Source organism: Lotus japonicus, chromosome 6, assembly GCF_012489685.1.
Source record: "Lotus japonicus ecotype B-129 chromosome 6, LjGifu_v1.2".
NCBI lineage: Eukaryota > Viridiplantae > Streptophyta > Magnoliopsida > Fabales > Fabaceae > Lotus > Lotus japonicus.
In genome coordinates this window covers 17,319,111-17,330,557 of record NC_080046.1, presented here as the reverse complement: position 1 = coordinate 17,330,557, position 11,447 = coordinate 17,319,111, and the positions used below count along the sequence as shown (strand labels likewise).

General features: G+C 43.9%; 1 protein-coding gene across 1 annotated transcript; it reads left to right on the top strand.

The window, feature by feature from the left end:
- Positions 1 to 5,414: 5,414 nt before the first annotated feature.
- LOC130725025 (uncharacterized) lies at positions 5,415 to 10,631 on the top strand. The gene is made up of 3 exons (XM_057576289.1): positions 5,415 to 5,621; positions 8,755 to 9,918; positions 10,362 to 10,631. Exons 1-3 carry the CDS (start codon positions 5,415 to 5,417, stop codon positions 10,629 to 10,631), a joined length of 1,641 nt encoding a protein of 546 aa, XP_057432272.1.
- Positions 10,632 to 11,447: the final 816 nt, after the last annotated feature.

The window sequence follows — 11,447 nt, the reverse complement described above, 5'->3', positions numbered from 1 at the left end:
ATGGCTCTCGCGAGGCGGATACAGTGGCGGAGTTCCGTCCGTTTTCTGCCGATGTAGAGGCGGCAGTGATACCGGATAATATGAAGACGCTAGTAGTAACACCCCGATTTCGGTGGCGTCACTTTAGTAACCAAAAATCAAATAAAGCGGAAAAGCAGGTATTTTTTTTCGTTTTGTTTAAACAAAAAGACTTGTCGAAATAAAGACTCAACCCAATCGCGATTAACTGCGACTGATATACCATAAAAGCACAGCCCTTGCTGCAACCAAAATCATCGTCACGAGTGTCCTCAAGTGACGGAAAGTAACATCAAGTAACTAAAAGTATTGCCCAACGGCAAACAAGTGCGACCCATAGCCAGAGTCATAAGTTTTATAAATACAGTCCTCCAAGAAAGTAAGTCAGCCCAAAACGGCCTCCAAAAGACTTCCTACGTCCGACAAACTCTCTGTGATTCTCATGGAAGGGAACCACACAAAAAGCTAATAGTCGGGGACCTACCCTGCCCCAAAATAATAAATGACAATCAGAGATATGACAACGACACCCGATTTACTACACCCCTAACATCGACACCCTCATCCGATCCTGCGTGAAGTCCGGGTCCACGTCGAAGGCTCAGTAGTAGTCATTTCGCTCCGGGTCCTCCCCGAACGACGAAGCATCACGAAACAATCCGTCAACGGCATCTGACAAAAAGGGCATGCATAGCCCCCCACACACAGGTAGCACGCGCAAGGGTCAACTTACGGAATATAGTATAGAGAATACAAGACAACAGGTAAAGTGTAAGGAGTGTAAGGGGTATATATATATATATATATATATATATATATATATATATATATATATATGTTGTATATATACACATAAGTTCCGCATTGTCTACCCTGATGTTTATACATAGCATGTTATCAAATCTCTAATACAATTCAACCATCAAAACACATAATGATGTTTATCAACATCAAATCATCAAAACACATAGCGATGTTTATCAACATCAAATCATCAAAACACATAACAATGTTTATCAACATTAAATCATCAGAACACATAACGATGTTTATCAACATCAAATCATCAAGATCTCAACAAATATAGTTAGAGTGCATGATATGTCAATGCAACGTCAATTCAAAAGGTTCCGGAAGAAGTAGGCTGGGCACGATCGAGTCGGTCCTAACATTGGCATTGTGTCGACCATAACCCTCGGGTGTCACTTACAACCTTGACATAGCCGGATCAGTCCTAACCCAGTGGGTCGACTTTTCCCTCCGCTATGCCTGACATCAACAGGTCGATCCTAACCATACGGTCGATCATAACCCCCATCGAATGCCCGAGTTACCCGAAGGCATATATTGTACCCGAAGGTATATACTGTACCCGAAGGCATATACTGTACCCGAAGGCATATACTCTACCCGAAGGCATCTATCGATTCTGTGACAAAAGGCAGATAACTATAAAAAGAGTGCAATCACTCATGATAACTTCTCGAGTCATCCGACTCATCTAATTCGATGGTCAAAACTGCTCAGCGAGCGAAGAGTAACAATGTACTTGGAAACTTATAGTTCTCTGACTTATCCTTTAGATAGTCAAATAAATAAACTGCTCATCGAGCGGAAAAGTATAAGCATACTCAGAAACTTTTGAGCTTCCCCAAAACTTCGATTCGGCGACACTTCTCATTTTCCAAAACTAATATCCAAATCCTAGAAGTTCATTTGAGATCCTTAACATTTAATTAAAAGAGTTTGAATGTTGTTTAAAGCATTATGGAATTTCTCATGAAAATATTTTCTTTCCAAAACTATAAGTTCAAAAGATCCCGATATCCCCAAAATTCCATGAGAAGTTCTTGAAACCACAAAAGAAGACAAGAGTCTGAACCTCAGTTCGTCTTGTCGAGATAAACCCTTAAGAATTCGCCACCAACGGGGCATAACTAACTGTTATTCCTCACATTTTGGTAGTCCACGAATAAACGATATAAATTGCAACATATGGTCAGCATATTCCAATAATAATTGCATGTTCCAAAATAATGTGCACAAGTATTCACATAGCCTAAGATTAACCATTTAACCACTTAGCAAGTATGGCATGTGAATCAAGTAATTGCGGTAAAACATAACCCTGTCCTATCCACTAGGAAGCAGTAAGACAGAAACCAGTAAACGGCCGAAGCCTCTCAGAAAACGGAGACACACGTCTCATATTAGTTTCACACGGCCAAAGCCTCAAAACATTTTCTCCAGTCAAAGCGATAAAGAAACATAAATAAGCAAGTCGAAATTATCGACGCCTAAAGCATTAGCTAGCAGTGTAAGTTGCCCTTACCTCTAGTTCTTCCAGAATCACAGTGTAAGTCACACTCCCAAGCTTGCTCAGTCAAGTCTAAGGTTTCCACAAACGAACCTTAGAGCAAACAAAGCAAAATCAATCAAAATAAGTCGATACACTCGAAACAATACTAACTAACGTTAGACAAAGCTCAAGGAGCTTCAGAGTACCACAGTTAGGCACGAATGGAAAGGCTTTTCCCGAATGGATGAGTTTTGACTCGATTCAAGTTTTGTACAAAAACACTTTATTCGCTAAAACGTGCATAACTCGAGCTACAAAACTCAGAATGACACGAAACCAGAGTCAAAGTTTCGACAACGGAGAGAGCTACGCTATATCTCAGGCCATACAAACCCAAAAATTACTTTTGGACACGGTACCATGGCATATAAGTTTCGGCCATTATCAAAATAGGGCTTCCCGAACTTTTTCTTCGATCTAATTTAATTCCTAGGTATTCTTATGCGATATCTAGGCCAGGGAAACTCTCAGAAAAATTATCGGGTCGAAAACTGTCGTAGGGGTATTTTGGTCAATATTTATAGCTCAGAATTTCAAAATTGGAATTTCGAAAAACAAATTGGATGGGGACGTTACCAACGACGTTTATGACAACTAATCCTACTAGCGCTAAGCTAAGTCGAGAGTTTTAAACCGAAAGAACGAAACTTTGCCTCAAAATGGATTTTTCAAGCAGAATTGGAATTCGGCGACATTCGGCAAAATGTAATCTGCTAGAAGTACTCTTGGGCACGTAGGGAATATGTTTAGACACTAAAATCAAGTTATTTGGACAGTTTTACAAAAAGCTCAAAACTTTGAGCACAGAAAGACATAGAGAAAAGCGACAGAATTAACGATCAGAAGTAAGCAATAGCATCTATACCTCGAGGTCTACGCGTAGCAACGAACGGTGCAACGATCAGGCAAGAAACGGCGAAAATCACTTCTCCCTTTCTCTCCTTGAAGCTCGCGGGTTTGGTGGGTGAAAATGGTGATGGTTTTGAAAATTTTTAATTTTCTTGCTATTTATAGGTTTTGGAAAATGCGGAAAAATGAAAATTTCGCGATTCCGATATTTCCTGCGCATTCCTCCGTGAATTCTAAGATAGGTTCTGGCGACAGAATTCCATAACTCAAAACAAGTTTCTTGGAATTAAAGCAAACGATCCAGAGTCGGTGTAAATCGATTTTACCCGAAAAACTACTTTTTGCAGTTGATGTCGGATGAGAAAACTTCATTCTGAAGAAAGATTAGAAACATCGAGAGAAATAGGTGCCCGCGAGTGGAATCTTCGTTTGAAGCTCCGAATAGAAAAAGTCTTCATCGTCCGTTGATTTTAGGGTTCTTGAACTATCAGTGATTTAGTTTCGGCAAACTTCCGAGTATTGGAATTTGACCTTCGTACATTTCAGGGTTTCGTATCGAAACGCTTGTCATGGAAAGGAATAAGAGAAATTCTTATATTCCTCTAGAAGATTTTTTTGGAATTTATTCCTATAGTGTTCCAAGGGTTAAATTAATCGTTTCCTAAGGTTCTTGTCCTAGGCGTAAACGAATAATACTTGCGTCTTAAGTTTCGTCGATTCGAATCTTATCCTTAACCTTCTCGTGAAATGTCTTCTCTATCCATTTATTCCGTTTAATAAACGTTTGTCCAGTTTTCTTAATTCACGTCACATCGAATCTATTCGTGAATAAGAGATTTCACTAATTTATTCTAAGCTTAAAAACTTGGGTCTCACACTAGTCTTGGATCCGTACAGTGGCGACTCGGATCCTAAGGATCATCTTTTGTATTTCAAAACAAAATGGTAATCAGTGCAGCGTCGGATGCAGTAAAATGCAGGATGTTTCCTTCCACATTTAAGTCGACGGCGATGGCGTGGTTCACAACTTTACGACGAGGCTCGATTTCGAATTTTCGTATTTTTCTTCAAAATTCCTGGTGCAATTCTCTGCGAACAAGGTTCAGCAGGTGACGATCAACGATTTGTACAACATCCGTTAGCAAGAGGGCGAGTCGATGAAGAAATTTATGGCGCGATACAGCGCAGCTTCTGTGAAGATGGAGGACGTTGAGTCGCGTTCTTGTGCCCTGGCCTTCAAGATCGGTTTGCTGCCGGGGAAGTTAAACAGCAAGTTGAGCAGAAGCCGGCTCAATCCATGGCAGAGGTACGCGCTCGGGCGAGCACATACATTCTGGATGAAGAGGATGATGCGTTTAAACGCAAGCGCGCGAAAATAGAAAAGGACGGAATGTCAGTGAAACACTCGAGAAAGAATAGGTACGGGGGTGAGCGAGGTGACGGAAGCCGGCACAAAGAGTAGAAGGCAAAGGCAACGGTGAAACCTACTAGAGAGCAGTTGTATCCGCCAAGAGAAGATTATGAGCGTCGACGCCCTTGGCAATCGCAAGGCTATCAACATCTTGAGGAAACGGACATGGCGCTTCACACCAACCTTGGAGAAGCTTTCTGAGGGGGCAAGGTGACAGGCCCAGCAGGTGAGCCTGAGATGCCGAAGTACAAGCCACGGGGTACAGATCCGAATAAGTGGTGTAAGTATCACCGTTCGATAGGGCACGACACCGACAACTGCTGGACTTTAAAGCGAGAAATAGAAAAATTGGTAAAGGTGGGGAGCACAAGGCGATATGGCCAAGGGGAGGATCGCCAGTTCGATGACCGGAAAAAAGGTGATCAGCATAAATACAATCGTCAGTATGATGACCGAAAGTGGGACGACCGTCGGCGAGAAGACCGACAGTATGACGACCCTCGCCCCAGTGACCGGTGAGATTTTGAGAAGAGGCAAGGCGATCCCCGCGGGGGACCGGTGGGAAATCAGGAAAAGGATGCACAGGCGATCGAGGAACGAAGCTCAAATAAGACTTTCACTCACAGCCTAGGACCGCAAGCAGGAATCATAAACACCATTGTCGGAGGATTTGGCGGCGGGGGCGACACCCAAGCGGCGAGAAAGAGGTACGTGCGGGCGGTGAACTCTGTCCATGAGATTCCTTTTGGATTTGAACATCCAGACATTACAATTTCGATGGCGGACTTCGACGGAGTTAAACCTCACAAGGACGATCCAGTAGTGGTCCAGCTCAGGGTTAACAATTTTAATGTCAGGCGAGTACTTTTAGACCAGGGAAGTTCAGATGATATCATTTATGGGGATGCGTTCGATAAGTTGGGGCTGTCCGACAGCGATTTGACACCTTATGCAGGAACGCTTGTAGGTTTTGCCGGCGAGCAGGTCATGGTTCGGGCCTATATCGATTTGGACACGATCTTTGTAAGACCCTACTTTGATGAATAAAATTATTTATTTTAGAATAAATGTTAAAATGTGATTTGCTTATGAATTGTGAATTTTCCTTGATGCATTGGAGTGTATAGTATTATTAATATTGAAGTGATAATACTTGGGGGTTAGGAAATAATTATGCGTAAGGTCAAGGACTCCAAGATAAGTGATTTTGGGTTGCTTGAGGGCCAAGAAGGAGGGTCATACTCGAGTAGGTGAAGAGGAGAGGAGACTTGTTTTTTACTAGGAATGCAAGAGTTAAGGGGAATATTGAGGGATTATTGCTCATATTCATGGCTGATCAGTTTTGGTCAAGGGAATAAAGGAAAATGAAGAGCCATACATGCATTGTCTCCCTTCAAATTAGTGAAATTTGTGGATGCCCTTGCATGACCTAGTGTGGCCGCGGGTATAGGGGTAAAAAGGGGAGAGTTTTCAACCTTTTGAGAGACAAAAGGAGCTGAGTGAGAAACCCAAAAACATACCCTCATATTTTCACACACTTCATAAAAGAAAGAAAGAAAGAAAGAGTGAGAGAGTGAGAGAGGGGCGGCGGCAAAGGAGAGGAGAAGAGGAAGAAGAAAGAGAGGAAGCAAGAGAGATCAAGAGAGGAAGGAGAAGATCAAGCCAAGTCTGAAGGTACAGCAAGGAGAGGGCTTCTCCATTCATCTTTTCCACCATATTTCAATCATCTCTTTCAAACCCAAAAGCCAAGGTAAGGGTGGATCTAGTGGGTAGAGTCTAGGATCAAAATGATGAAGGTTTGCATGATTTACATGGTTATGATCTGAATTTCGTGATGATGATGATGTATGTGGGTTGGGGGCTGATCTTATGCTTTGAGAGATTGACATGTGCTGCCTTAAACATGATCAAAAGTTGATGCCATGATCACTTGCTATTGATGCCAAACTTGACACTTTTTCCATGATTTTGCCTAGAACGAATTCTGTGATGTATCATATGCTTAAGGATTATTATGTTGATGATTAACATGATGAGTTTGCTGCTGTATGTTGGCCTAGAGGATGGCCAAAATGTTTTAACAAAAAAAAAAAAGAACCCTAGAGCATGGGTGCTCTCGGCTACACCCAAAACAAGGGTTTTGGTGGATTTTTCTTTAGTCTTTTGGTTCTATTGATTATTTCTGTTTGCTACTGGAATTTTTACCAAATTTGTGATGCTTGTATGGTGATATGATCAATATGTTAATGCTTATCAAATGACCCCATGTCATAGGTATGAATTCCAAGATTATTCACTAGATTTTGACTAGATTTTCACCTGATTTAGTATGAAAGATGATGTATGTTCAGTTCTGTATTTTTGAGTGAATATGCTTGATATTGTTGGCTGGACATTGGCTTTTGAAGTTGGAATGGAAGAAAGGAAAAGTTTTGGAAACCCTTGAGCCCTTTAGGGTTCGGCCGAGCCACTTTTGTGGGTGTCGGCGAGTTTTCTTTCTTTCGATTCATGCACAAGTTTATGTGATAGATTGATTGATGAGTTCGCCATGATATAAGTACTGGTATGCATGAGAATATGACTATGTGTTTTGGTATAGCTTATATGTTGCCTGACTTGGATATTGCCAAAAGGTCGCTCATCCAACTGTAATTCCTTTTGGTGCTGTGATTATTTATGTCGTTTATGTTTCATTATTCGATGATATAAGTGCTAAAACTCTAGGTTGACTTATTAGAGCCTTGAACAAAGAGAAATGAGAACTTAATCGCTTGCAAGTAAAATGTGATGAATTTGGAACATAGGTCTAGTGATGACTATGGACCATGAGAACGATTGTGCCGTTAGAGACAAACGGTTGCTTGCACGCGAGGGTGTTTGTGGGTTGTACTGTGTGTCCCCACGTGATTAGGTTGATTGCGGTCTCCTCGAGATTTATGGGTTGTACTGTGTGTCCCCATGTGACTTGGGTTGTACTGAGTGTCCCCTTGTGATTGTTCATCTGCGGATGATCGTGATTTGGCCATGGTGTTGAGGTGGTTGTGTGAATGGTGAGGACGTTAGTCTAACTGAACTTAGGTGACTAACTGAGATGAGACTTAAAGATTTTCCATTTAGATCTTATTATTTATGTGATATATGATCTTGCAATATGTGAACATGAGATCTGACCCTTGCAATGTTTGCTATGTGTTAATTTGGGGGGGGGGGGGGGTAGATGGCGCTGACCCAGACTACGGTTCATGCCCACTCCTGGGTGATGAGACTGAATGATCAAGATAACGATCGAGTCTGGACAGGCGACGATTCCGGAGTTCGCAAGATTTACGTCGGCGACGTGGCACTTACAGGACGAGACAAGCAAGGCAACATTGTGGAGGAGCAGTTGATACGCGGAGGGATAATTGAGATGCCCTACCAACCGGCAAGGTTCCACTGTCCGTAGGACGAAGGGTCTAGGGTTTCATCGGGGGAGACAGATCCTTCTAAGGAGACGACTGCGGAGTCTCGACCAGTGGTTGCATGGCCTAATCTTCCAGAGAACATTCGAGCTGCAGCTCCAAGGGTTGGTGACAGAGCGGTGGGGACTTCACGAGCGCATGAGGTACCAGCCTGGTGGGGGCGTATTGGTGACTTTCCAGCCCCGCCTCTAGAGTCACTTCCAGATCCGGATGCCGGCGCTCCTTCAAAGAAAAGACAATGTGGGTGGCTCGAGGAGTGATTGATGTTTGTCTTGTTGGGGGTCGAGTGACACGTAGTTCTGAACTATCATTTATTTGTTTCATTTTCAGAGATTATGGATGTATTTTGGTTTAGGGCTTTAGCCCGAGGTTTCAACTTTTGTATTGTTGGATTATTTATTGCTTTTAATTAAAGAGTTGCTTTATTCAGAAATGTATGTTTATTTATTCCGCAAGTTTAAATCGTAAAGTTTTCAAGAGTTTCACAATAATTTAATATTTGTCATTAATGCAAGATTAATAAGTGAATCGACGAAAACTCTTCATGAAAATACATGTGATTGGTTACTGTGTGACACTCGAGGAATCGGGGCGTTACAATCTTCGGTGAGGAATGAAATGTGAAAGTTTTGAGAATTAGATACCTCGTGCTGCAGGTCGTGGCCTCATACAACATAATCATTGGTAGACACACCTTGAACCAGCTTTGTGCAGTGATCTCAACCGTGCATCTGGCGGTTAAGTATCCGCTTGGTAGCGGGAAGATTAGAAAGCTCAAGGTTGATCAAAAGACGGCGAGGGAATGCTATAATAATTTCTTGGATCTGTACGGAAAGAAAAGCGCAGCAGTCGGTCATCGTTGTTATGAGATCGAAACGCCAGATGACAATGTAGATCCAAGGGGCAAGGGGCGGCTAAACAGACCCACACCGATAGAAGAAACCAAGGCACTACAGTTTGGCGAGAGAGTGTTAAAAATCGGAACCAAGCTTTCTAGTGAACAAGAGGAGCGCCTGGAAAAGTTGCTCGGTGAAAATTTAGACCTCTTCGCGTGGAGCTGCAAAGACATGCCTGGGATAGACCCACATTTCATCTGCCACCGACTCGCGCTGAATCCCAGCATTAAGCCAGTCTCACAGCTTCTATGTCGCATGTGTGGCGACAAAGGAAAGGCGGCACAATTGGAAGTCGACAAACTCCTTGCCGCAAAATTTATCAAAGATGTCAAGTATCCAACATGGTTGGCAAATGTTGTAATGGTGAAAAAGGCGAATGGAAAATGGCGAATGTGCGTAGACTACACAGATCTCAATAAGGCTTGCCCAAAAGATCCTTATCCCCTTCCCAGCATCGATAAATTGTTCGATGGCGCCTCTGGGAACGAGTTACTCATCTTGATGGACGCCTATTCGGGGTATCATCAGATTCGGATGCACCAGTCAGACAAAGACAAGACGGCATTCATGACTGCCAGCGTTAACTATTGCTACCGAACCATGCCTTTTGGTTTGAAGAATGTCGGTGCTACTTATCAAAGGTTGATGGATAGAGTCTTTGCTAAACAGATCGGAAAAAACATGGAGGTCTACGTAGACGATATGATAGTAAAGTCAACTTTGGGGGCGAACCATCACCAAGACTTATCAGAGGCGTTCGCGGAGATCCGCAAGCACAACATGCGACTCAACCCAGAGAAGTGCTCGTTCGGCATACAGGACGGGAAGTTTTTGGGCTTCATGATCACTTCGAGAGGAATTGAGATCAACCTCGACAAGTGCAAGGCGATTCAGCAAATGAAAAGTCCGACCACGGCAAAGGAGGTACAGCGTCGGACGGGGCGGGTGGCGGCTCTGTCGAGATTCCTCCCCCGGTCATGCGACAGGTCAACTCCTTTTTTCCGGTGTCTTAGGAAAAATGCTACGTTTGAGTGGAAGGCGGAATGTGAAGAGGCTTTCACTCGTTTGAAAGAGCTTCTATCAACCCCGCCGGTTCTGTCTCGCCCAGAGCAAGGGTCCCCACTCCACTTATATTTCGCCATAAGCGCCAACGTGATTAGCTCCGTCATCATTCAAGAGATCAATGGCGAGCAGAGGATAGTGTACTTTGTAAGTCACACCTTACAAGGCGCGGAAGTCTGGTAATAGAAGATTGAGAAGGCACCGTTGGTGGTCTTGGAGACAGCTCGCCGACTAAGGCCTTATTTCCAAAGTTTTCCAGAAGGTTGGTCGCATGGTCTGTAGGGCTGTCAGAATATGGGCTACAGTATGACAAGCGTGGGACTATGAGCGCTCAGTCGCTGGTGGATTTTGTTGTGGAATTAACTTCTGATTCCGGTGAACTGGTGAGTACTCAATGGACCCTGTTCGTTGATGGCTCCTCCAACAGCAGCGGCAGCGGCGCGGGAGTTACGCTTGAAGGGCCGGAGGAGTTCGCCCTGGAGCAATCTTTGAAGTTTGAATTTCAGGCTACAAACAATCAGGCGGAGTATGAGGCTTTGATCGTCGGGCTCAAGTTGGCGATCGACTTAAAATAGAAAATTTGCTTATCAGGACAGACTCGCAGCTGGTGGCAAGCCAGGTAACGGGGGCCTTCCAGGTAAAGGAGCCCAATTTGATCAAATACTTGGAGCGAGTAAGGTATCTAATGGCCCGACTTCGGGAAGTTGTTGTGGAGTATGTCCTTAGGACACAGAACCAAAGGGCGGACGCCCTAGCCAAGTTAGCAAGCACTCGGAAGCTGGGAAACAATCGGAGTGTTATACAAGAGACACTAGCGCGCCCCAGCATCGAGGGAGAGTTGGTGGGCAGTGTAGATGTGGGAGCCACCTGGATGGAACCTATACGCGACATACTCGTCGGGGACCCAGCCAAGGTCGAACAGTACACGAAGGAGCAAAGGAGAGAGGCCAGCCACTACACGCTCGTCGACGGCCACCTATTCTGGCGGGGGTTCTCATCGCCCCTGCTGAGGTGTTTGCCCCCAGAGAAATATGAGGCCATCATGTCTGAGGATCACAAGGGGGTCTGTGCCAGTCACATAGGAGGAAGGTCATTGGCGTGCAAGGTGTTGAGAGCAGGATTTTACTAGCCAACGTTGAGGAAGGATTGCATGGAATTTGCGAGGAGAAGCAACAAGTGTCAGATATTTGCTGATCTGATAAAAGCTCCGCCGGAACAGTTGTCAACGATAAGCGCTCCTTGGCCGTTCGCCTTGTGGGGAGTGGATTTGGTCGGACCTTTTCCAGTTGCTAGGTCACAAATGAAGTTTATCCTCGTGGCGGTTGACTACTTTACAAAATGGATTGAAGCGGAGCCGCTCGCCAAGATTACTTCGACGAAGATTGTCAATT

Bases quoted from the DNA above. Each gene is read 5' to 3' on its own strand.
- LOC130725025 (XM_057576289.1), top strand. From the start codon at position 5,415: ATGGCGGACTTCGACGGAGTTAAACCTCACAAGGACGATCCAGTAGTG. The intron at 5,622-8,754 runs GTCATGGTTCGG...CTCGTGCTGCAG, and splicing joins TAGGTTTTGCCGGCGAGCAG to GTCGTGGCCTCATACAACAT. The intron at 9,919-10,361 runs GTACAGCGTCGG...TATGGGCTACAG, and splicing joins GTCCGACCACGGCAAAGGAG to TATGACAAGCGTGGGACTAT.